The sequence below is a fragment of the Cetorhinus maximus genome, chromosome 32 (genome assembly GCF_964194155.1).
Source record: "Cetorhinus maximus chromosome 32, sCetMax3.hap1.1, whole genome shotgun sequence".
NCBI lineage: Eukaryota > Metazoa > Chordata > Chondrichthyes > Lamniformes > Cetorhinidae > Cetorhinus > Cetorhinus maximus.
This window is the reverse complement of record NC_135910.1, coordinates 17,950,697-17,977,551: the sequence shown is the minus strand read 5'-3', so window position 1 is coordinate 17,977,551 and position 26,855 is coordinate 17,950,697. Positions and strand designations below refer to the sequence as shown.

The 26,855-nt window shown below is 47.5% G+C and overlaps 1 protein-coding gene and 1 pseudogene across 1 annotated transcript in view; both read left to right on the top strand.

Moving 5' to 3' along the window:
* Window positions 1-26,855, top strand: part of LOC144671305 (uncharacterized) — a 164,842-nt gene that overhangs the window by 63,272 nt on the left and 74,715 nt on the right. The window contains exons 3-4 of the mRNA XM_078533116.1: window positions 6,730-7,241; window positions 17,813-17,913. Of these exons, the coding sequence (XP_078389242.1) occupies window positions 6,730-7,241; window positions 17,813-17,913 (613 nt within the window). The remainder of the gene's footprint in view (window positions 1-6,729; window positions 7,242-17,812; window positions 17,914-26,855) is intronic.
* LOC144671511 (U2 spliceosomal RNA) lies at window positions 4,533-4,650 on the top strand (annotated as a pseudogene).

Sequence of the window (26,855 nt, the reverse complement as noted above, 5' to 3'; positions counted from 1 at the left end):
ACTGCTGCAGTCCATGTGGTGTAGGTACACCCACAGTGCTGTTAGGGAGGGAGTTCCAGGATTTTGACCCAGCGACAGTGAAGGAACGGCGATATATTTCCAAGTCAGGATGGTGAGGGGCTTGGAGGGGAACTTGCAGGTGGTGGTGTTCCCATTTATCTCTTGCCCTTGCCCTTCTAGATGGTAAAGGTCATGGGTTTGGAAGGTGCTGTCTAAGGAGCCTTGGTGAGTTGCTGCAGTGCATCTTGTAGATGGTACACACACTGCTGCTACTGCGCGTCGGTGGTGGAGGGAGTGAATGTTTGTGGATGGGGTGCCAATCAAGCGGGGCTGCTTTGTCCTGGACGGTGTCAAGCTTCTTGAGTGTTGTTGGAGCTGCACTCATCCAGGCAAGTGGGGAGTATTCCATCACACTCCTGACTTGTACCTTGAGGATGGTGGACAGGCTTTGGGGAGATCCTACACTGAGACCTTCCATAGACTGACAGTGCCTGTCCAATCTTTCACGTTAATGAGCACGGGAGTATTCTCAACATCGGTGAAACGTCTGAGATCTTTCTCTATTGATAAAGGCGGGAGATAAAACATGTACCATATATCACAGCATATAAGTCGACCTGGCATATAAGACAACCCCATTTTTCAGCCCCATAAATCATGTTTTCAAATATACTTGAGTATAAGTTGATTCCCCCCTTTCCCAACCATAACATGCTATTCTCTCATTAGTCGTCAGCCTCAAACTTTCACCTCACAAATTGAAGTTTTACTTACCAGCACCTTATAAGTGTGCACAGGGATCGAGCGGGCGATAGGGACTGTATGTGGAGATGCGCAGGAGTTTAAGACGCACCCACACACAGCAGACCCGCGTGGCGAACGTCAAAGATGGTGACCACCCACACCAGCGGTTCACTTTTATACTCGCCGTATAAGTTGACCCCATATTTGGAGGGATTTTTTGGGGCTTCGAAGGTCGACTTCTACACCGACATTTACGGTAGCTATTGAGGATAGTTGGAGACAGGTCTCCCAGCGCCTGTTGGCTCAGTGGACAGCCCTTTCGCCTCTGGGTCTGAGGTTTGCGGGTTCAAGCCCCATTCTGGAAACATGAACAGGAAATCTAGGCTGGCACTCTCAGTACAGGACTGAGGGAGTGCTGCAGGGTTGGAGGTGCAGTCTTCCAGCTGAGATTCTGAACAAAGGTCCTGACTGACCTCCGCAGATGCTGTCAGACCTGCTGAGCTTTTCCAGGTACCCTTGAAACGCGGTCGCTGTTGTAGAGGGAGAGGCGCGGCAACCCCGGTTTGTGCACAGCAAGCTCCCGCGGAGAGCAGTGAGGCAAAATGACCAGGCGTGCTCTTTAGTGATGGTTGTTGACAAAAATTGCCTGGGATACAAAGGAGGAGCCCAGTACAATCGTCCCGGAATGAGATGTTTAATGCCCTCCCTGAACGAGCACAGCCTCCTCCTAAGTACCACTTAGAAAGCTCCAGCAAAATGCGTGCACGAGGTGAGATTGAAGCCCTGACTTGGATTGTGGCTCCGCTCTGAGTCCAGTTGACTCAGTAAAGTCTCGGAATCGAGGGTTTTTTTTTTCCCTTTCTCTCTCTAAGCCGAAAGCAGGAATCTCTCTAAAGAGGCTGGGATTATAAAGACGTGCTCCAAATACCTTGAACGGTATTGGTTAGGCAAGGGGAAAGTGTAATCGGGTTCAGCAGTCCTGCTTTCTCGTGGGCTAGCGAAAGTTGTCTGGCTGCTGACAATGAATGGGGCAGGAGCCGGTCAGAGACACAGGCAGACAGGAAAAAAGCTTATGTTTCCACCCCCTTGCCGAGAGAGGAAATCTTGCTGGAGTTTGGAAATGTCCTGCGAGCATTGCTGTCGCAGTGAGGAATGAGAAAGGTTGGTAAGTCGGAACGCCTCACAGAGGGAGGGAAGGTTTGTCCGGGGGGTGAGGGGAGGGAGGGAGGGTGGAGAGTGAGGAATCTTGAGTGGTTTTGTTTAAGGGGCTGTGGGGGGTATCAACAGGGCAGACTGGGGGTCATTGGCCAGCTGTGTCTGAATGGAATCAGCGTGTTACAGACACTTTTGTATTCTGTGATATGTGACTTGTTTTACACAGTCTGGTTAGTTTTGGGTGAGCTTTGTAAAACTGTCTGGGCTCTTTTAACCCTATCCATGCCTATTAGAAGGCTGCCCTGCATTTAGATTGCGCCTTTCACAGTCTCAGGAGGGCCCCCAGGGCGCTTTAAGCTTTGAAGTGCAGTCACTGTCGTGATGTGGGAAACACAGCAGCCGACGTGCGCACAGCAAGATCCCAATAGGAGCAATAATGACCAGTTCTTCTATTTTTAGTGATGCTGGTTGAAGGACACTGGGGAGAACTCCCCTGCTCATCTTTGAAATAGTGGCTGTGAGACCTTTTACATACAAACACACGGAATAGGAGCAGAAGTAGGCCATTCGGCCCCTCGAGCATGCTCCACCATTCAGTAAGATCATGGCTGATCTCTTTGTGTTTCGAATTCCACATTCCCATCTAACCCCGATAACTTTTGATTCTCTTGCCTAACAAGAATCTATCTACCTCTGCCTTAAAAATATTCAATGACCCCGCCTCCTCCACCCTCGGAGGGAGAGAATTCCAGGGTCGCACAACCCTCCTGAGGGAAAGAATTCTCCTCATCTCTGTCTGTTCACCTGAGAGAGCAGATGAGGCTTCAGTTTAACATCTCATCTGAGAGACAGCACCTCTGACTGTGCAGCATTCCCCCAGTACCATGCTGGGAGTGTCAGCCTAGATTTTGTGCTCAGGCATCTAGAGTGGGTCTTGAGCTATGACATTCCGACTCCGTGGTGAGATACATAATTCCAGAAGAAGAGGAGGAAGGGACAGCCCAAGTAACCAAAAAGGAAACAATGAATTTCACGCCATAAGTAGCTAAGTTACTGGAATCCACGATTGAGGACAGAATAAATTGGCAATTGGGAAAGTGTTAATTGGTTTGGGAGAGTCGATTTGTTTTGTGAATGATAGGTTCTGCCCAACTAACAAAAATGGAGTTTCTGGACAAGGTCATTGAGCTGGTGGCTGGAGGAAGACCAACGGTGTCATCGATGTGATTTTCAGAAGGCGTTTAATTAGGTTTTATCTTGCCGATGACCTTCTGGAACAGTTTGCACACTTGTTTGGTAGGTGGAAGGCCAAAAGTTCAGAATCATTCACCAATCGATGGACAATGAAAGGTTTTAGCGTTCTGATGTGAGGTTTTTCCATTAATGACACAGCATCTCTAAGAACAGCTTCTTCCAAACCTCCAGACCCCAGTCACTCAAACAGGACCAAGCAGCGAGTGAGAAAGACACAACTGAATGGGGCCGAGTTGCCAAGGTTTAGGAGCCTAGGGCACGTGGCATTAGGGTCAGAGGTTAAACTTTGCTGGACACGTGTTGACGATGGCCATGGATACACATCGGATGCTAATTGTCTGAGAGTATTGCTGGTTGGTTCATGGATTCTGATCTCCTCGGTCAGCGTGAGATTGAACTGGCAAAAGAAGCTCGGGCTGAAGTGTAAGATTCAAAGGATGAGACAGAGCGCCGGGTGGAAGGATTATTCTTTGTTGAAGAAACTCTATTGGATCTTCCTGGAAAATGGGCTCTGGGCTCCTCTATTTCTGTTTTTCCTCTGGAACCCTATTTTTGTATTGAGACACTTCATGAAACCACATGAAAATGACAGCACAGAAACAGGCCAATTGGCCCAACTAATCCCATGCCAGTCTTCATTCTCCACATGAGCCTCCTCCCATCCTGCTTCATCTCGCCCTATCAGCATCTCCTATTCTTTTCTCCCTCGAGTTCATCCAGCTCTTCCCATTTAAATGTATCTATACTATTCACCTCAACCACTCACTGTGGGAGCGAGTTCCACATTCTCACCACTCTCTGGGTAAAGAGGTTTCTTCTGAATTCCTTATTGGATTTAGTAGTGACCACCTTAAGTTTATGGCTCCCAGTTCTGGCCTCCACCACAAGTGGTACCATCTTGTCTACGTCTGCTCTATCAAATCATTTAATCATTTTAAAGGCCTCTTTCAGGTCATCCTTCGGCCTTCTCTTTCCTAGAGAAAAGGGCCCCAGCTTGTTCAGTCTTTCCCTGACAGTTATAACCTCTCAATCCTGGTATCAACCTCACAAAGGAAAAAAAATCACCTTCCCCAGTGTCTCCAGATCCTTTTGCTATACAGGCCGTGAGAAGATCTTGAATGTTGAACTGTTCTATGTCGGCTTTATGGCAGTATTGAAAGAACAAAAAATTGAACAAAAACTTAGGTGGGAGGCTCTGAGGGGATTATAAGATCATAAGAAACAGGAGTAGGCCATTTGGCCCATTGAGCCTGCTCCGCCATTCAATAAGATCATGGCTGATCTGATTGTGGCCTTAACTCCATTTTCCTGCCTGTCCCCTGTAACCCTTAACTCCCTTGTTGATCAAAAATCTGTCTAACTCCGCCTTGAATATATTCATCGCTTCTCGGCCTTTTGGCTAAGATCAAGTGTAGTATCTGTTCTTATCAGTTTAATATCTGATACGTCCCTTATCTGGGGACCAATTTTTGAGGTGTCAGCTGTGGCTCAGTTCATAGCACCCTCGCCTTTGAATCAGTGGGATGTGGGTTCATGTCCCACTCCCGGAAAACCAAGAACTGTGATTGTACTCGAAAGAGTTGCAATCTGTGACTGTTGGTAACTCGAAAGAGTTTGAACATATTCAATGACCCAGCCTCCACTGCTCTCTGGGAGAAGCCAATTCCACAGACTAACTGTTAATCTCTTGTCAATTACATTGTTAAGGTTTGGTAATGTTAATTACATTGTTAAGGTTAAGAGAAACAGGTAATGGATTCTAATGGTCTTTGAGCACATATAAATAGGGGATAGCTGGAACACTGGGTTGAGTGGGAGGAGAGCTGGGAGAGTGAACAAGTCAATAAACTCCCTCAATAAAGAAAGGCTCTGTATCTTGGTTTTGGCTTCACCAATTGGCTTAGGCTCTATTAACACGTATGACCCTACAAGATAAGAAATTTCTCATCTTCGTCTTAAATGTGGAGACCCCTTATTTTGAAACTGTGACCCCCCACCCCCACTAGTTCTAGATTCCCCCTATGAGGAGAAACATCCTCTCAGCATCCACCTTGTCAAGCCCCCCTCAGAGTTTTATAAGTTTCAGTAGGGGTTAAAATCCTGGAGCTCACTCCCTAACAGCACTGTGGATGTGCCTACGCTTCAGGGACCGCAGGGGTTCGAGAAGGCAGCTCACCACCACCTTCTCAAGGGCAATTAGAGATGGGCAATAAATGCTGGCCCAGCCAGCGATGCCCACATCCCCGTGAATGAATTTAAAAAAAAAGATCAGTTCTTATTCTTCTCCAGTTACTGAGAAACGGAGTGCGATTACAGTGACAGCGTTTAAACTGATACTTTCAGAAGCTGTGCCCACAGTCGCCCACCGACAATGCCCGTTGGAGAACCACCCCCGTGCCCCGTGACTCTGCCTCCGAACATCAAACCCCTCGTTGAACGCCTCGCGTTGGATGATTGCGATAGATCAAATTTTGTAACTGCATTCAGTTAAGTGTGACACATTTAAGGGGAAGCGAGATAAGTACACAAGGGAGGAAGGAATAGAAAGATGGTGCTGATAGATTGAGATGAAATAGGCTGAATTATGGCCCGTGTGAAGTATAAACACTGTACTGAGCGGTTGGGTGAATGACTTGTAATTTTGATGTAAAACGAATATTTTCAAGTCCTGGTCAGAGTGAAATGTGCCTCGCAGCAGCAGTGAAAAACTGCTTTAAAAGGATTGTATCAGAATTCTCTGCCTACTGTTTTATTCTGTTAAAGTTAGTAAAATAACAAGGACCTCTGCAGCGGTTGATGTGTCTGCCACGAGGTTTGAAACTGACCAGTATCGCAGGATTCCTGAGGCTAAAGAGTTCAACTGAAAATTTCAAGATTGAGATCGATAGATTTTTGCTGGGTAAGGGACATGGAGCATAGACGGGTAAACGGAATTAAGATACCAATCAGCCGTGAACTAATTGGATGACGGAACAGGCTCGAGGGGCTGAATGGCCTTCCTGCTGCCCCTGGGCACTGTAGTTTGTGGGAGGGATGTATTGATTCTTTGCTAAGGAATTTTAGAAGAAGTGGCTTGGAATATGAATCTTGCTGAAAAGCGAGACATGTTACCAAAGCTTTCCATCCTGCACTCATCAGGACAAATGCAAGAATGCCAAATTTCAAACACTCACAACAATTTGTGCTACAGGAGGAAAAGGTGACGGTTGGCTGGCAAGTCAACTCTGGCTGAAGCATTGTCATGTAGAAAGCAACGGGGAAGTCAGAATAGTGGATGTGTGAAAGGGGTTTCAAAACCGATGCCCTATTAACTCTTCCAAGAAAGGAGTTGGATAGATAATTGGTTGGAAACTGGCATGTGGGTTCCATACTGCAATAATCAAACTCTCTGTTGGATATCATGGCACATGTGTGATTGGCACTGGAGCCAAAGATGAAGGGAGGGCAAAGGTTATCTGATCAAATGCATATTATGTTGTGTTGCTTCGATTTGGTTAGATTGCCTGTTGAGCTGAATGGCCTCTTCACGTTCTGTGCTTTATTGTGCTCCTAATTCTGCCTTCTTCCTTTTTGTAGTTTCCTCCAGACCTTGTTCGGCCTCGTCTCTCAGCCTGATGTCAGCCGTTGTTGATGGGATGTCCACTGACCCGATCTCGGGAAGCTGCACGTCGGTCAACACCGTGTGCTCGGACAGTGACCGCCCCGTCAGCCTCAGCTCCTCTACCTCCTCGGCCTCGCTGCAGGACAGTCACAGTTCGTTTGGGAGCAGTGGGGCTCTGGTGTCCAGCACCAGTGGCCTAAACTACCCGCCGCAGCATGGAAGTGATATCAGCCTAGACTTGACGCCGGTCAGCCATATGAAGGCTCTGCCTGATGAGATGAATGGAAGGGCTGAGAACCTGGGGATTGAAGCCAATGGCCACGTGATGGAGAGAGCTCCGAGGACCAAGTGCCAAAATGCCACCTGCCCTTCTGTGACATCCAAACCCAAAGAGCCACTGGCCAAGCTCTCGCACGTGGATAGAGTAGTGAAGGAAATCATTGAAACCGAACAGGCGTATGTTAGGGATTTGAAGAGTATCGTAGAGGTAAGGCGGTGCAGTTTGGCGTTGGGGCTCAACCAATGCGACACTTACTGAGCAGACTGGCAGGCAGGAGGATAGCAGTTGTCCCACGCTCATGATGACTAAACACTTCTCCCTCCCACATCACCCCCCCCCCCCCCCCAACCCCGGCACCTTCCCCACTCCTGCAACCAATAGCCTCCCGTGAGGGGGCAAAAGGAAAAACAGGGCCAATTGCGGGAAGAAATATTCTGGGCAATCCCTCCCCCTTACCCCCAGGTTATCAAAACCAGGCCAGGAGATCCAGGAATTTTCTTGGGCCAATATTTATCCCTCAATCAACGTCACAAAAACTGATTATCTGGTCAATATCACATTGCGTATCGCGTGAGTCATTATCACGTTGCTGTTCATGGGAGCTTGCTGTGCGCAAATTGGTTGCTGCATTTCCTGCATGACAACAATGACTACACTTCAAAAACACGTCATTGGCTGGAAGGCACTTTGAGATGTTTGTGAAAGGTGCTATATAACTGCAAGTCTTTCTTTATAACCGTTTCTACTAACTAACATCCACATACCTGACCAAGATATTAACCCTAACCCTTCACATACGCAGGACGTTCCAAAATGTTTTATAGACAATTAAGTACTTTTGAAATGGAGTCACTGTTATGAAGTCGGAAACTATACTGTCCACAACAAGCTCCCACAAGCAGCGATGAGATAACCAACCAGATTCTCTGATTTTAGAGATGTCAATTGAGGGATAAATGTTGGCCAGGACAATGGGAGAACTTTCCAAATAATGACACAGGACACTTTGTGTCCCTCTAAGGAAGCAGATGGGGTCTTGGTTGGATGACTCATCCAGAAGACAGCAGCAGTGACAATGCTGCACTCCCTCAGTGTTGCACTGAGGCCTCAAGCCTAGACCGTGTGCTAAAGTGGGCCTTGAATTCTTGAGCTTTTAACTCAAAGATGAGCCCTAGCAGCTGGGCCAAGCTGATGGAGCAGGAGAAGCAGTCCTTACTTGACTGGGTGGAGTTGGGTGACCACCAAGGTGATTTATGAAACCAGGTTCAGTAAGCCTGGTAATTTGTGAGTTAGCATCAGAAAAGAGGAGAATGAAAGTTGATGGATTGTCATAAAAACCCAACTGGTCCAATAGTTCCCTCAGAGAGGGGAGCCTGCCCCTTCACCACCACCACCTGTGCCCCACTATATGTTTAATTCTTAATATGCTCTAATGTGGCCTAGCAATTGTTAGCAGGGACACCACCATTTTCTCAGGCAACTAAGAATAGACAATAAACACAGCCATCATCACACAGAAAAGGAGAACATATTAGAAAAACCTCTGAGAATTTTTTGTTTTAGGATAATTGTCAAGAAAAACACATGGAGTATAGTGTCCAACTCTAGCCCCCTGCACTTTAGGAAGGATGTCAAGGCCTTGGAGACGGTGCGGAGGGAGATTTACCAGAATGGGACCAGGGATGAGGGACTTCAGTTCACACAGAGAGACTGGAGAAACTGGGATTGTTCTCCTTCGAGCAGAGAAGGTTAAGGGGAGATTTTATTGAGGTGTTCAGAATTATAAGGAGCTTTGACAGAGTAAATAAGGAGAAAGTGTTTCCAGGGGCAGGCCAGTTGGTGACTAGAGGTACACCAATTTAAGGTGATTGGCGAAATGATGAGTAGAGAGACGAGGAAGAATATTTTCACACAACGTGTTGTTGTGATCTGGAATGCGCTACCTGAAAGCAGATTTGGTAGCAACTTTCAAAAGGAAATTGGATAAATACTTGAATGAAAAATTAACAGGGCTTTGGGGGAGGAGCTCGGGGAGTGATGGGCTGAAAGGCCTGTTTCAGCACTGTATAACTCTGACTCTATGAGTATGACTAATTGGATAGCTCTTTCAAAGAGCCAGCACAAGCGTGATGGGCCGAATGGCCTCCTGCGCCGTGTGCTTCTATGATTCTAACCCCATTCTATGGAATGAGATTGGAGGAGACTTGGTATTGGATTCAAAAATATTAACACTTGATTGATGTAGAAAATCGAGCTGACTGGATGTGAAACATTAAGGGCACAAAAGGCAAGCCACAGTCAAGGTTGTCCCTGACTATCACCCCTCCCAGTGTGATCCTGACTGGAAATGTATGATTTACACAGACTCTCCTCCGACTCTGGGGCTGAGGGTAACTTGAGACTGAGGCAGAATTGTGAAGTTAATTGGAATAGCTCGAGATTCTTTTTAAAAGCAAGGAGCTAACCGATTTTACAGAAATGTCACTGTTTCCCCTGACTCTGAGTGAAGGGACATTGCCTTGTGTTAATTATAACGTGTGCAGTAGTGAATCCCTTTAATAGGGTTTTCTCATCTAATGCAACCCCTGCAATTAAGCAACATTTATAGTTCCCTTACGATTAGGGAGCCAGTGCAGGCACTGAAGAGCTCTTATTAATTACTGCCCTGGTCTGTTACTCATTGCACATAGTCCCTGTTTGAGGAAATCAGTGGGATATTTCTCAAGGACTTGGCCGGCTTTATAGTTCAATAACTGCAGGAAACGACTGTTAGATCTAGGATTTTGAGGTCTGGAATCCATTCAGAACTCTAATGTCAAGTATTCAGGAGTTTGATAGTTGATTCAGGATTTAAAATGTCACAGTATAGTAACTCAAGCCCAGGATAATGAAAGTATGGATTGTAAAGGTGTGCTCACTAAGCACGCATCTAGTCACGCCACGTCAACAATGCACCAAATTTGATTGGTATTATTGCGATGTGCGTTACACACGTTTGCTCTTTCTGCAGTGCCTCTATCAGTGGGTAACCTCATCCAGGAGGTTATGGGTTCAGAGTTCCACACCAGAGACATGAGCTGACATTCCCTGTGCAGCACTGAGGGAAAGCCACACTGTCGGAGGTTCCATCTTTCAGATGAGATGTTATATCCCCCCCAGTGTCCTAGCCAACACTTGTCCCTCAACCAGATTTTACTAAAACAGATGATCTGATCATTGATCACATTGTTGTTTCTGGGAGCTTTCTGTGTACACAAATTGTGACCTGCTCTCAAGTGTCCTGAGCTGGCGAAAGTTGTTACATCAATACAAGTTTTCCTTCTTTCCTATTTGGAGTTTTCAGCTTCCGATGTCACGTTTAGGGAGAAGTTGGTGTGTGTGCAGAGGTTGAAACTGCTCTACAATAGTGGTATATACAGTGTGCAGAATAAATCTTCGACCATGGCGAGATTCAGAGGAGTTTTATCTTCATGATGGATGAAAATTCATCCTAAGATCCTTACGCCACTTTCATCTCAATTGCCCCTTTTTGTTTTGGTGAATTCTGTGGGCAGTAAATCTCTGTGTCACACTTTGAGCGCTTCCTCTAACCTTTACCCCATGCTCTGTAGAAGATTGAGAGGGGCAGCCTTGAGGGTCGCCTAACCCTTTGTTAAAACAAAGATTTTCAATTTGTTCCGGGGACACAAAACTGGAACTTTGGACCAGTTTCCCTGTAGCGAGACATCCTGATTTTCATCCCATTTGAAATCATGGCAGGAAAAACTCTGACAGTTTCTATAATGAGGGTCTCGATCTGAAAGGCAAGTTTAAAAAAAACCACTGTCTTTACTCATTGAGACTTTGGAGATTTTTTAGATATATTTATATCCCCTTCAAAACCATCTTGGTGGGGACAGGGTTGTGTTATGGATTAATTGAGTGCATTTAAGGCTGGGATAGATGGACTTTTGGTCTCTCAAGGAATTAAGGGATATGGAGAGCGGGCGGGATAATGGAGTTGAAGCCCAAGATCAGCCATGATCGTATTGAATGGCGGAGCAGGCTCGATGGGCCGAATGGTCTACTCCTGCTCCTATTTCTTATTTCCTTTGTAATGATTAAGAGAAAGTAAAATACTTCAATTGAATTAAAACTTCTTTAACAAAAGTCAATCATATTCTGTAAAATGGCCAAATTGGCTGTAAACCAGACATTGCTGCTCCCCTGATTTATTTAAATATAAGGACCCAGGGAATATCCGTCAATCGCACTCCTCCCACAAATGCCCACCCACACCCCATGGTCTACACCATCATGGATCTGACCATCCAGTTAATCTCCTCAAAGAATGTTTCCGAGGAGTGCTTCAGATCCACAAGTGCAGCCAAGACAAACTCCCATCCATTGTCACAGCTCTGCTAATGAACTCTGCCCTCATAACACAAAGATAGGGAGGAGAGTTAAGTTGTGAAGAGGACATAAGAAGCCTGCAGAGGGGTACAGACGGGTTATGTGAGTGGGAAAACGTTTAGCAGGTGGAGTATGATGTGGGAAAAAATGATCTTTTCCACTTTGACAGGAAGAATAGAAAAGCAAAGTGTTATTTAAACGGAGAGAGATTGCAGGACTCTGAGGTACAGAGGGATCTGGGTGTCCTGGTACATGAATCACAAAAAGTTAATATGCAAGTCCAGCAGAGGATGAGGAAGGCAAATGGAATGTTGTTGTTTGTTATAAGGGGAGTGGAATATAAAAGTAGTTTTGCTATAGTTCTCCAGGACGTAGGTGAGACCACATCTGAAATACTGTGTACAGTTTTGGTCTCCTTATTTATGAAAGGATATTAATGCATTAGAAGCAGTTCAGGGAGGGTTCACTCAACTGATACCCGGAATGAGAGGGGGTTATCTTCTGAGGAAGGGATGGACAGGCTGGGCCTGTATCCACTGGTGTTTAGAAGAGTGAAGAGATCCCAAAACCAAAGGATCAGATCTCTCAGCTCAGCCCTGCCACATCCAGTCGTGAATGGTGGTGGACAATTAAACAACTCACTGGAGGAGGAGGCTCCACAGATATCCCCATCCTCAATGATGGAGGAACCCAGCACATCGGTGCAAAAGATAAGGCTGAAGCACTTGCTACAATCCTCAGCCAGAAGTGCCGAGTGGATGATCCATCTCAGCCTCCTCCGGAGGTCCCCAGCATCAGAAATAATAGTCTCCAACCAATTCAATTCGCTCCACGTGATATCAAGAAACGGCTGAAGGCACTGGATGCTGCCAAGGCTATGGGCCCTGACAATATTCCATCAATAGTACTGAAGACTTGTACTCCAGAACTTGCTGCGCCCCTAGCCAAGCTGTTCCAGTACAGCTACAACACTGGCAGCTACCCGGCTATGTGGAAAATTGCCCAGGTATGTCCTGTACACAAAAACCAGGACAAATCCAACCCGGCAAATTACCAACCCATCAATCTACCCTCGATCATCAGTAAATTGACAGAAGGGGTCATCAACAGTGCTATCAAGCAGCACTTGCTTAGCAATAACCTGCTCACCGACGCCCAGTTTGGGTTCCACCAGGGCCACTCAGCTCCTGACCTCATTACAGCCTTGGTTCAAACATGGACAAAAGAGCCGAACTCCCGAGGTGAGGTGAGAATGACTGCCCTTGACATCAAGGCAGCATTTGACCGAATGTGGCATCAAAGAGCCCTAGCAAAACTGGAGTCAATGGGAATCAGGGGGAAAACTCTCCGCTGGTTGGAGTCATACCGAGCACAAAGGAAGATGGTTGTGGTTGTTGGAGGTCAGTCATCTCAGTCCCAGGACATCACTGCAGGAGTTCCTCAGGGTAGTGACCTCAGCCCAACCATCTTCAGCTGCTTCATCAATGACCTTCCTTCCATCATAAGGTCAGAAATGGGGTTGTTTGCTGATGATTGCACAATGTTCAGCACCATTCGCAACTCCTCAGATACTGAAGCAGTCCATGTCCAAATGCAGCAAGACCTGGACAATATCCAGACTTGGGCTGACAAGTGGCAAGTAACATTCGCGCCACACAAATGCCAGGCAATGACCATCTCCAACAAGTGGGAATCCAACCATCACCCCTTGACGATCAGTGGCGTTACCATCACTGAATCCCCCACTATCAACATCCTGGGGGTTACCACTGACCAGAAACTGAACTGGACTAGCCATATAAATACTGTGGCTACAAGAGCAGGTCAGAGGCTAGGAATCCTGCAGTGAGTAACTCACCTCCTGACTCCCCAAAGCCTGTCCACCATCTACAAGGCACAAGTCAGGACTGTGATGGAATACTCCCCACTTGCCTGGATGAGTACAGCTCCCACAACACTCAAAAAGCTTGATACTGTCCAAGACAAAGCAGCCTTTGATTGGCCCCACATCCACAAACATTCACTCCCTCCACCACCGATGCGCAGTAGCAGCAGTGTGTGTACCATCTACAAGATGCACTGCAGCAACTCACCAAGGCTCCTTCGACAGCACCTTCCAAACCCACGAACACTGCCATCTAGAAGGACAAGGGCAGCAGATAGATGGGAACACCATCACCTGGAAATTTCCCTCCAAGTCACTCACCATCCTGACTTGGAAATATATTGCTGTTCCTTCACTGTTGCTGGGTCAAAATCCTGGAACCTAGCAGCACTGTGGGTGTACCTACACCACATGGACTGCAGCGGTTCAAGAAGGCAGCTCACCACCACCTTCTCAAGGGCAACTAGTGAATGAATATTAAAAAAATGAGACGTGACCTTATTGAAACTTAAAGACCCTGATGGGGACTTGACAGGGTGGATTCTAAGAGGATGTTTCCCCTTGTGGAAGAGACTAGAACGAGGGCACACAGTTTAAAAATAAGGGGTCTCCCATTTAAGATGGAGATGAGAAGAATTTTTCTCTCTCAGAGGGTCGTGAGTCTTTGGAACTCTCTCAGAAGGCAGTGGAAGCAGAGACTTCGAATACTTTATGGCAGACGTAGATAGAATCTTGACTTACAAGGCAGTCAGAGGTTATCGGGGTGGGGTAGGCGAAAAGTGGCATTGAGGTCACAGTCAGATCAGTCACAATCTTATTGAATAACAGAACAGGCTCGAGGGGCCAAATGGCCCACTCCTGCTCCTAATTCGTACGTTCCTATGGTCTAAAATCCTCAATCGACGTTCCCCCCGATCATTGCCAGCCTGAGTATTGTGTCCCATGTTCCAGCTATTCCTCCATGTCATAATGATAATGTGCAGGACATAAATACAGTATTTAAGATGCTCTACAGATAGCACTGGGCAGTTAATTGCCGTGGTTTTCAAAATTCATGACTTGTTTCTCAGCCACCAAAATGGATTGCTAGCCTTTCAAATGTGTTTAACATGGTTTTATAACAATCGTGAAGAGTATTTAACGATGCGCCTCTGACTCATCTTGGCAGAAACTATTTCAACCCTTGCTGGGTTAGTGTGGAAAGGCATTCGACCTTCTGAACAGGAAGCGGTTCTGTTGATGCGGACGGAGCCTTGTTTTAACACAGCTGCTTTTGACCCCTAACCCCTGAGGCTATCGCTGTGTGGAATGAGCCAGCGAGAGTCAGAGCACAGATTGGTTTCGAATGTGGGAGAATTGCCTTTCAAACAAGAGGAAAAAAAAAAAAAATCTTCTCACGAGATGTGAGAAAAATCACCATTTCCCAAAGGACATGTTGTGTAGTCGTTACAAAGTTCGACAAGGAATAGAGAGTGGGAGAGCGGCAAACACAGACAATTCTCTTTAGTCTACGTAGATCGTTTCGAAGGTCACCAGACTCTAGCACAGGCACGTTAGCCATTCTACTTCCCCGAGTCTGATTGGAGGAGCTTTATGTTGGTCTAATTGACCCTTTGAAGTGAATGATTCCTGATTTAGTTGGGTACTTGAGACAAAAGGAGGGGAAAACTACCATCAATTCCTCCTTTAGAGTTTACAGCACAGAAACAGGCCATTCAGCCCATCTGCTCCGTGCTGGTGTTTCTGCTCCACATGAGTCTCCTCCGACCCCTCGTCATCTCACCCTATGGTACATCCTTCTATCCCTTTCTCCTTCGTGTGTTTACCCAGCTTCCCCTTCAATGTATCCATGCGATTCACCTCAACCACTCCCGGTGGGAGTGAGTTCCACATTCTCCCCACTCTCTGGGTAAAGGGGTTTCTCCTGAATTCCCGATTGGGTTCATCATTATATTATATTTGTGGTCCCGAGTTCTGTTCTCCCCCACAGCGGAAACATTTTCTCCTGATCCTATCAAACCCTTTCTTAATCTTAAAGACCTCTATCAGGTCACGCCTCACTCTTCACTTTCCAGGGGCTGGTTCAGTCTCTCCTGATAGGTATAACTCCTCAGTTTGGGTATCATCCTCGTAAAGCTCTTTTTGCACTTTCTGCAATGCCTCAATATCCTTTTTGTAATATTGGAGACCAGAATTGTGCCTGTTACCCCCAAGTGTGGCCTAACTAAGGTTTGATGCAAGTTTAATGTCACTTCATTGCTTTGCAAGTCTACCCCTCCAGAAATGAACGCCAGCGCTTGGTTTAGCTTTAGTAAGAGCCCTATTAATGTAATGAGCATCCTGATGAGGCCTTAATTAACACATGAAAGGTCAACACAAAACCGGTAATGTCGAGCTCAGGGCTATCCTGAGCAGCGCCTTAACCACTGACACACACGCTGTTCACTTCTCTTAACCATGCTGGAGCTGAACGGAAGAGAGTGTTAGCTGTAACGTAGTAAGTGCCTGCTAAGATCAGGGTTACCGAATTTGCCCAGATACAAAGCACAGTTTGTAGTGAGGGAACCCAGAGTGCTTTTATCAGCACAGCTCGTCTGACTGGAGCATTGATAACGATAAGAATTTGCCAAATTCTACACCCGACCAAACAATGGAGAAGTCAGCACTTGAAACAGATGGTTTGAATTCCATTCGATGTTTCATTTTGCTTGCTAAGGCATGCGAGATATTTAATCTGTGCAGCGAGTTGCGAGCACTGCACAGGCTTAACCACCGCTGCCGCGATGTCTGAACTCAGCGGTGTAAAGAGATGATGTCTTTTCCATCTTTGGGACCCCAGACTCAGACCTGACCCTGACCCGTGGATTTAAAGGCGGCTTTTACATTACAGGTTGAGCAGGTGGGCGAGAGGTACTCCCAGCACTTCTTGCCGTTCCTCATTCCTCCTTGTGGACACTCGCTCCATCTGCAACTGATGGTTAAACCGCAGGTTGAGGTGGTTGCTGCCAGATTTATGTTGTCGGTTCCTACTAAGGAAAGAGAGCGCGTCTCTATCCTGCTTTCCCATGGGCGGGATTTTCTGGCCCCGCCCATCACCAGGATTGTCCGGTTCCTGCCGAAAGTCAATGGAATTTTGGCTGGGTTGCCGATTCCCCACGGCGAGCAGGGTGGGAAAACCCTGGCCCCATGTCCTAGGACTTCCCAAAGTGTTTCATACCCAATGAAATGTAGCCACAAACAAACACTGGTCCAATATTTCACCGCACTTTCCCTCAAATACCAAATCAGATGAATGGCCAGTCAACCTGTGTAGGGTTTTTGGTTAAGGGGGGATGTTTGTCAGACAGTTGAGAGAACGCCCTACTGGTTTTGCAGAGGGTCTTTGGATTTTACATCCATTGGAAAGAATAGGATGGGGTTTCAGTTTAAATCTCCTCTGAAAGATGTCAATAAACACAGCACCCCCCCCACAATGCAGCACTCCCTCGGCCTTGCACACTGAGAGCAGCCTAGCTGGCTGGAGTGGGAATTGAACCTACGGCCTTCTGGCTAAGGCGTGGGTTTGGTTCTGAATGACCTGGAGTGGCTGGAATCAGTGATTGGTGATCTAACAGAGGCAGGGTGTACATCAGCAGATCGGGAAACCACCCCGAGGGCCCGTGGACTGATTGGTGCTCCTATGTATCACCTTGTCTGGTCTCCAGCTGAACACCAAAGAGTCAACACTCAATGGACGCACTAGTTGTCTTTATAAAACACTGCCATTGAGTCCTCAGTGCAGCACTGAGTGTGCTGAATTGTTGGAGATCCATCCCTCAGAGGAGATATTAATCCAGGGCCTGTCCTGATGGTTCTGTAAGCAAATGTTGAAGGTTCCATAAAACATTTTGAAGAACATTCCTCCCTCAGCCAACACCACAAATTAACCGGCCATTCATCTGATTACTATGTGTAGGCTCTGTTATGCGGAACTAATTACCAAGTTCACCCGCATAACAATTAATTTCATCACAGGGCGAGCATCTCGGAGTATTTCTGGGAGGTGTGACATGGGTCTAACTTGCTGAAACCCTCACTGATTTGGAAGATTTGAGGGTTCAAGCCACACTGCAGAAACTCGAGCACAAAATCTCGGATGACACTCCTGGTGCGGTACTGAGGGAGTGCTGCAGTGTCCGGGGTGCCATCTTTCAGATGAGATGTTAAACCGAGGCCCTGTCTGTCCCTTTCAGGTTGAATGTAAAGATTCCACAGTGACTATTTCAAAGTAGAGCTGGGGAGTTCTCCCCAGTGTCCTGGCCAAAATATATTTTTTTACCAACAATTCCAAAAAAACAGTTTAATTCATCAATCATCTCACCATACGGCCTGATACACTAAAGCGCCACATTAGTACAGAGGCTGGTACACCCTGAATCACTACTTCGTGTGTTGTGTTGCCTTCTGTTTGCATTGTTACAATATAAATGGTTTCACTCACCCAGCATTGTTGTGTCTGTAGGATTACCTGGGCTGTATCATCGACTGTGGAGAACTGCCTCTGAAGCCAGATGAAGTGAACACCTTATTCTGCAACATCGAAGACATCTATCAGTTCAACAGGTGGGTCCGGCTAGAGGTGTCTGGGAAAGGGAGAGGTGCAGGGAACCATGGCGACCATGGTCGATGGAGTGACAGCTCCACCTCACTGTCATTTCAAACTATCTCTATGCATCTATATTGAAACAATCCAAGCTGGAACAAGATGTTAAGTAAACTTCTCCAGCCTTCAGGGGTGTCAAGCTGCCACATGTGAGAGTGGGGCATTTTTTTTATTCTTTCATAGGATGTGGGCACCGCTGGCTACTCCAGCATTTATTGCCCATCCCTAATTGCCCCTTGAGAAGGTGGTGGTGAGCTGCCTTCTTGAGCTGCTGCAGTCCATGTGGTGTAGGTACACCCACGGTGCTGTTAGGGAGGGAGTCCTAGGATTTTGACCCAGCGACAGTGAAGGAACGGAGATATATTTCCAAGTCAGGATGGCGAGTTTCAGCAATTGGGTGTGAATTAGACGGCCAAATAACAAACAGCTGTGCTATCACTGGAGTGTGGCTCAGTGGGTAGCATGCTCACCTCTGAGCCAGAAGGTTGTGGGTTCAAGTCCAACTTCAGAGACTTGAGTTCAGACTGAGGAGATGCTACACGATCAGAAGCGCTATCTTTCAGATGAGATGTTAAGCCAAGGTGCCATCTGCTGCTCTCAAGTGGACATGAAAGATCCCAGTATCCTGGCTGATATTTATCCCTCAAGACAATATCACCAAAAATCAGATTATCTGGTCATCGCCACATTGCTGATTGTTGGATCTTCCTGTGCGCAAACTGACTACCAGGTTTCCTACCTCACAACAGGGACTGCTCTTCAACAGCACTTCTTTGGGCATGAAGCATCTTGGGACGTCCTGAGGTTGTGAAAGGCGCTATAGAAATGCAAATCTTTCTTTTAAGTATAGAGGTGGGGATGGGTCTGGGAACAGTTTACACTTGTCTGGATCTCAGTCAGAATTACACTTTTTCGTGGTTTATAATAAGTGGGTCCACGGAATGTAAGAGGCAGCTGCTGTTTTCTGAAAGGTCTGTGTGAACATTCTGCATTTGTTCCCATGATACGAAGTAGAATTTCCACCGACTCCATCCTGTGGCTTCCCTGTCACATCAGCGCGAGTCATCATTCTGGGAAACCTGTTATTTGTCACTAACCCCTGGGAAAGATGAACTGTGGAGGAACCCATCCCATAAACTATAAAATGATAACATGATGGCGATTGGCTCCATTTAGCACACGGCTATAATACAACTTTGCCTTTTTATTTCTGATGGTTGAGGGAAATAATGAACCCGTACAGGATATTGTATTAGCTCAGGATAAGGTTGAAAGACTGAATGATGTATAACCTATTCTAGGAGTGAGAGAAGGATTGAAATCATGTGGAGAATTAATGTAGAGAGGCTTCGGTTCCTGGTGGTGAGTGGTTGCCAAGTTGATTGTCTTTATTACTCGAGAACCATTAGAATGGCTTCAGCACAGAAGGAGGCCATTCGGCCCATTGTGTCTCTGTGGACTCTCTGCAAGAGCAACTCAGCTACCTCCACTCCACCAGACTTTCCCATAGCCATGAAAATCTTTTCTCTTCCGATCATTATCCAATTCCCTTGGAAAGCCTCAATTGAACCTGCCTCCACCACAAACTCAGGCAGCGCGTCCCAGACCCTAACCACTCGCTGCATGACAAAGGTTTTACCTCGTGTTGCCACTGCTTCTTTTACAATTCACCACAACTCTGTGCCCTTTGCTTCTCGATCCTTCCTCCAATGGGAACAGTCTCTCCCTATCTCTTCTGCCCAGACTCCTCATGATTTTGGACATCTCGATCAAAACTCCTCTCCAGCTTCTCTTCTCTGAGGAGAACAGTCCAGGCCTCTTCAGTCTACCCACGTAACTGAAGGCTCTCATCCCCAGCCTATTGGTCTTTTGCATGAGATACAATTTGAACTCCATCCCCCAATCTCAGCCATCCACTAATGCACCTGAACACACACACACACACATCCCAAAATACACACTCCCTGATCCACACACCCTTGCTCATATGAAGCCCCATCACCATACCCTTGACAAGTTTGACTAGTTTCCGGAGTCCCAAAACTCCAATTTCAGGAACCCTCTCCTTACTTTAAAATCATTGCTCTATCTTGGGCTGATAGTCTCCTCCAGATGTTTTCCACTCTCCTCCAGGTGTTTTCCACTCTCCTCCAGGTGTTTTCCACTCTCCTCCAGGTGTTTTCCACTCTCCACCCTCTGCTTCCTCAACACCCGCTTAATTCGTTCTTCCCACTCGTTCCGCTCGAAGATGGTTGGTTGCTCCTTGAGCCACGATACCTCTCCTCTCTGGGAGTCCTTTCCCCAAAACCTTACTGCCCAATTCCTTCTGTCAGAAAAGTCCAAACACCGCCCATCCCCCCTCCATCTGCGTCTTTGACCCCCCCACCCCCACACACTCCAACATTTGCTATTTCTTCCCTTTCCCTTTGGTCTTCGTTGGTCTTGTCACAAATGACGTTGCCACATTGGCGTTGTAATCTTCTCAGAACCTTCCTCCTACCCAAATAGCCATCCTCCAGAGGCAGGATTCACGTGTTGATTTTCCCCAGAAGTTAGTGAGACTCAGGACATGATATTGTCGTGGTCCTGCCAGGAACCCATTGCCGTGAGTTCAAGTCCCACTATTGGAAAGTGTAAAATTGAACTCAGTAAATCTGGTCAAGTGGAAGTTGGATGATATCGAAGAAACGTATTCTCCCCATAAAATCCGGGCCTCCGAGGGTTAAATTATGCGGACAGGTTGCTCGGACTAGGCTCATACGCCCTTGAGTTCAGAAGATTGAGGGATGATCTAATGAAGGTGTTTAAGATGATTAGAGAGTTTGATCGGGCAGTTAGAGAGAAACTATTCCTTCTGATTGATTGGAGAGTCTAGACCAAAGTGGAAGAACCTCGAGATTAGAGCCAGACCATTCGGGATGATACCAGGAAGCACTTCACACTCACGGGAGTGGAAATCTGGAACTCACCCCCACCCCCACCAAAATAGTTGTCAAGACTGGGGGCCCAAATTCAAGAATTAACTAGATCGATCCAGTTCCGCTTACTAACTTTTTCAGTTTTTCCCAGTACTTATTAACACCTCCGTTCTGGTATTGTACTTACAAACTCTTCATTTGCACCTTCACCAGCACCTTGGTGTCCTGTATGGGTGAGGGTGTGAAGGGCTATGGAAGCAAGGCAGCTAAGAGTCATGATCTCATTGAATGGTGGAAAAATTCGAGGGGCTGAATGGCCTCCTCCTTACATCAAATAATCATTAAGAAGGATATCAGGGCAGCTAAAGACAGGCCGAATGATCACACCACCTCTGCCCACGTGTTGCAAATTGATTTTACTGTGGAAGGCACTTTAAGAAATGTCGGCGATGGAAGTGTGATGGTCAGATTGAGAAATGTTGGTCTTGTATCTCGCCCGCTCGGCACCCACTGCACAATCGCTTCACTAAAGAAGACATCCTTGCCAGTCAGACTGGGTGTCTGTGTCCAGCAGGCTTGCTGTGGAATCCTGCGGGGGAGAGGAGGGGGTAATATTGTTTTAGTTGCCCGGGGAGGGTCAGACATGAGGTAATGCTGTGCGGTAACAGCCCTCGAAACTGTACAGGCTGATCCTTGGATTTCATCATGCGCTGCTGAAGTGTAAAAGCGTTGTGTGCCTGCTGAAGGAAAACATATCCTTGCAGCCTGTTCGAGGAACGAGTGAGGGTGATGAATTAACTTCATGGTTATATGGACTTGCAAATGCGCCACTGACAGAGTTATAGAGCCCGCGCTCTGTTGGAATTCTGGGCTTTTGCCAGTCTGGGCCAGGACAGGGGAGGGGAGGGGAGGAAAAGACTGGTGGTTTTTTGACCAGTTGCCAATAGAGAACAGCATTAATCTTCATATGGACTAGGTTAAGAGTCAAAAGCAGACAGGTTATTGAGAAGGATTCCAACTGTGCACGAGGTTTGGGGCTAACGAAGGCCAATGGGTGTTCAGATCAAACGAAACCAGCTGGCACTGGATAACTTTAAGCTCAGGCTTGTAAAGGTAAAGTGATCTCAAGAGCTGAGAGAACAGGGGATTGCAAATATCCCGGGGTTCAATTCTGGAGGAACAGAATTGAAAAGCAGGGAAGTTTATGTTACATTTACGCCACCACACCTTGGCTTGACCACACTAGGAGCAGTGTGCACAGTCCTGGTCTCCATATTTCAAATAGGATATCGAGGACCTGGTAAAGAGGCAAGTAAAGAGTTTGCAGGTACAATACCAGAACTGAGAGGCTGATAGCCACCAGGAAAAACTGAAAAAGTTAGTAAACAGATTTGGAAGAGAGAGGCAAGGGGAGGCTTGATAGAGGTTTTCTAAAAGTATGAAAGGGTTTGATTGGAGAAGATGTTTCCCAGGGAGCCGTCAATATAAGATGGTTATAAATCCAATGGGGAATTCAGGAGAAACTTCTCCAGCCAGAGAGTGATGAGAATGTGGAACTCGCTCCCACGGGGAGAGGTTGAGGTGAATCCTATGGATAGGTTTAAGGGGGAAGCTGGATAAACACACGAGGGAGAAAGGAATAGAAGGATACGCATGATAGGCTGAGATGAAGAGGGGCGGGAGGAGGCTCATGTGGAGCGTAAACACCAGCACGGGACAGGATGGGCTGAATGGCCTGTTTCTGTGCTGTAAATACTGAGTAATTCTCTGTAATTTATGATAGATTAATGAGTTAGTATCTGCAGTCAAAAAAGCCAAGAGAGAGATCCGCTCCCTCTGACAGTTGTTATTTTCAGCTCTGCTCCACATGCCTCGAGTAATATGAAAGTTACTCAGACTCTTTAATTATATCATGGACCAATCCCTCCCCCTGGCTGCTACCCTGGTACATTCGATTACCTCTAATGATCTCAAACGTCCCTGAATTTCCAGATTAAAGCTTCTTTGCTTCCTTCTGTCGAACAAAGATGGCGTTTTTAGTGTGAGGCCTTTTACTGTTTTGGCTGAATGGTTCCTGTAAAGATCAATTTAAGACATTCCACGTGCAAAATTGACCAGCTATCAGAAGGGATGTTCCGTGATCTCTGCTCCTCCTGATTGAATGGATAAAGGTGATTGAGGGGCTGAATGGCCTCCTCCTGTTCCTGTGTTACATTGTTCAGGGATGAGGGGCCTATCAAACCTCACCGGCCCCAGTTTTTCACCACACTCACTGCTTCCAGCTCTTACTCCATAAAGCAGCGCTGCCGCTTGGTGAATCAGCTCATGTGCAGTCGCTGCTGACAGTATAGCTGATATCCCTAAAGTCACCGATCAGCAGATTGTTCCCAAATCTCTTTCTTTCTTTCTTTTCTCTCTCTCTCTCCTTCTCTCTCTCTCTTCCTCTCTCCAATTTTCAACTCTTGGGGAAACCTCATTGTTCTGTTTCAGCAAGTCAGCAGCGAACACCAACCCAAACCCTAACTCTTGGCCAGAACGCGTTGTTCCACCAGCTCAGAGCTGCCAGGACTCCCGAGGGTGCCAGAATCCAGTCCACTATGACGCAGTGTTGAACGAAACAACCAGACCCACAACCCCCCCTCCATCCCCACCGACCCCTTACGTATCTGGAGCCCTTTGGGATTTGATGTGGTTTCAAGAGAGAAGGATGTTCACACGAACTGCAGGCAATGACCCGCAGACGGAAATTAACAAAAGATACTTGAGTCACACACACATCTACAATGTTGGTCCTGGGTGTCGCAAAGAATATTTCTTCATTTGGTGGCATTCTTACTGCTGCAGATCCAAACCAATCTTTAAACTTAACTACATGCTGGAGCTCAGTAACCTGGGCTGACACTGCAGGGCAGTACTGAAGGTGTGCTGCACTGTCAGAGGGTCAGTACTGAGGGAGTGCAGCACTGTCAGAGGGTCAGTACTGAGGGAGTGCTGCACTGTCAGAAGGTCAGTACTGAGGGAGTGCTGCACTGTCGGAGGGTCAGTACTGAGGGAGTGCTGCACTGTCAGAGGGTCAGTGCTGAGGGAGTGCTGCACTGTCAGAGGGTCAGTACTGAGGGAGTGCTGCACTGTCAGAGGGTCAGTACTGAGGGAGTGCTGCACTGTCAGAGGGTCAGTGCTGAGGGAGTGCTGCACTGTCAGAGGGTCAGTGCTGAGGGAGTGCTGCACTGTCAGAGGGTCAGTGCTGAGGGAGTGCTGCACTGTCAGAGGGTCAGTGCTGAGGGAGTGCTGCACTGTCGGAGGGTCAGTACTGAGGGAGTGCTGCACTGTCAGAGGGTCAGTGCTGAGGGAGTGCTGCACTGTCAGAGGGTCAGTACTGAGGGAGTGCTGCACTGTCAGACGGTCAGTACTGAGGGAGTGCTGCACTGTCAGAGGGTCAGTACTGAGGGAGTGCCGCACTGTCAGAGGGTCAGTACTGAGGGAGTGCCGCACTGTCAGAGGGTCAGTACTGAGGGAGTGCTGCACTGCCTGAGGGTCAGTACTGAGGGAGTGCCACACTGTCACAGGGTCAGTACTGAGGGAGTGCCGCACTGTCAGAGGGTCAGTACTGAGGGAGTGCCACACTGTCACAGGGTCAGTACTGAGGGAGTGCTGCACTGTCAGAGGGTGAATACTGAGGGAGTGCTGCACTGTCAGAGGGTGAATACTGAGGGAGTGCCGCACTGTCACAGGGTGAATACTGAGGGAGTGCCGCACTGTCACAGGGTCAGTACTGAGGGAGTGCCACACTGTCACAGGGTCAGTACTGAGGGAGTGCCGCACTGTCGGAGAGTCAGTACTGAGGGAGTGCTGCACTGTCAGAGGGTCAGTACTGAGGGAGTGCTGCACTGTCAGAGGGTGAATACTGAGGGAGTGCCGCACTGTTGGAGAGTCAGTACTGAGGGAATGCTGCATTGTTGGACGGTCAGTACTGAGGGAGTGCTGCATTGTTGGAGGGTCAGTACTGAGGGAGTGCCACACTGTCAGAGGGTCAGTACCGAGGGAGTGCTGCATTGTTGGAGGGTCAGTACCGAGGGAGTGCTGCATTGTTGGAGGGTCAGTACTGAGGGAGTGCTGCATTGTTGGAGGGTCAGTACTGAGGGAGTGCCACACTGTCAGAGGGTCAGTACTGAGTGAGTGCTGCATTGTTGGAGGGTCAGTACTGAGGGAGTGCTGCATTGTTGGAGGGTCAGTACTGAGGGAGTGCCACACTGTCAGAGAGTCAGTACTGAGGGAGTGCTGCATTGTTGGAGGGTCAGTACTGAGGGAGTGCTGCACTGTCAGAGGGTCAGTACTGAGGGAGTGCTGCACTGTCGGGGCGTCAGTCCTGAGGGAGTGCTGCACTGTCGGAGGGTCAGTGCTGAGGGAGAGCTGCACTTCTGAAGGTGAACCCACAATCAGATCACTCAGAAATGAGAGTGCTATCCATTGGGCCAAGTTACATTTATGTAGCATTGTTAAAGTAGTAAAACACCCAAAAGCACTTGACAGGAACATTGACAAATGTATTTGACACCAGGAGGATGCCAAGTTTAACATCAAGGCATTGCCGGGCTGGGATCACAAGCAGTAAATGGTTAAAGTGAAAGGTTTGCTGATTTTAGGTGGAGGTGGGGGAGGGGGGTTGGCTTTGGGTTAACTCATTTTCGCAAATGTAAAAATAGATCCTTGAGTTCCAGGACCCCGCGACCTGCAACATCTGGCAATCCCTCAGCCAGAGTCACTGCGAGGGAGCCTTCACATTACTCACAAAGATAGATGTCTCCAGCCTTCTCACAGCCGAGTCTAGTGGGGATGCATTCTTTCCATCAAACCTGGAATTTATATTCCAGGGACGCTGAGTGAGGAGTCAGCAGCCCTGACTGCAGAGCCTCTTCCCCGCTCCAAGATCCCAAAGCCTTTCTGTTCGCTCCCAGGGTAATCTAACAGGAATGGTCGCGTTTCTTCCGTGTCCTGTGTATGTGGTGGGGGTTTTTGTTTTGTTGGTTTAATCCCTGAAATGAACGTGAAACCTGAACCTCGTAAAATGGGTCACGGGAAAGGGAAAAACCTTCCAGAATCATCGAATATCAGGAAATTAATCCCAGGAAGTGGGCTCCAGATAACAGAATCAGTTGAAGGTTTGATGTTGGGGATAAACCTCCTTCAAATAAAACGAGATTAACGCCTGGCGCCTAGAATCAACGAAAGCGCACGGCACGGGAAGAGGCCACTCGGCCCATCGGCCTCTGTGCCGGCAGGAAGAAAACGAGACCCCCCCCAGCCTCATCCCACTCTCCAGCGTTCGGCCCGTAGCCCCTGCTGGTTATGGTACGTGAGGTGCAAATCCAGACACCTTTGCAATGAGCTGAGGGCTTCTGCCTCTCCTCCCCTTTCAGGCAGTGAGTTCCAGACCCCACCCCACACACAACCCTCCGGTCCTCATCTCCCATCTAATCCTTCAACCCATCACTTTAAATCTATGCCCCCGCCTAGTCAGTGGCCTCTCTGCTAAAGTAAATAGGCTTTTCCTGTCCAGGCCCCTCACAATTTTGTACATCTCAATCAAATCTCCCCTCAACCCCCTTCCCCTGTTCCGAAGGAGAACAACCCCAGCCTATCCCATCGCTCCTCGGACATCTTCCGGGAGCACAGTTTCGAAGAAGAGCAGAAGAGTTCGCCCCCCACCCCCCGCTCTCCTCTATAGGATATTTACTCCTCAGCTCAACATCGTTACAAAAAAACCCCAGCTCATCTGCTTGTCATTTCATTCCTGTTTGTGGGAGCTTGCTGTGCACAAATTAACTGCCGTGTTTCCGACATTGCAACAGTGACAATAGTACATTAGTGTTGTAGAGTTTTGAGCTGGAGGCCCGGTCTCGGGATAAAGGGGTGGATTGGGATGAGGAGGAATTTCTTCACTTGGAGGATTGTAAGTCTTCAGAATTATCTACCCCAGAGCATTA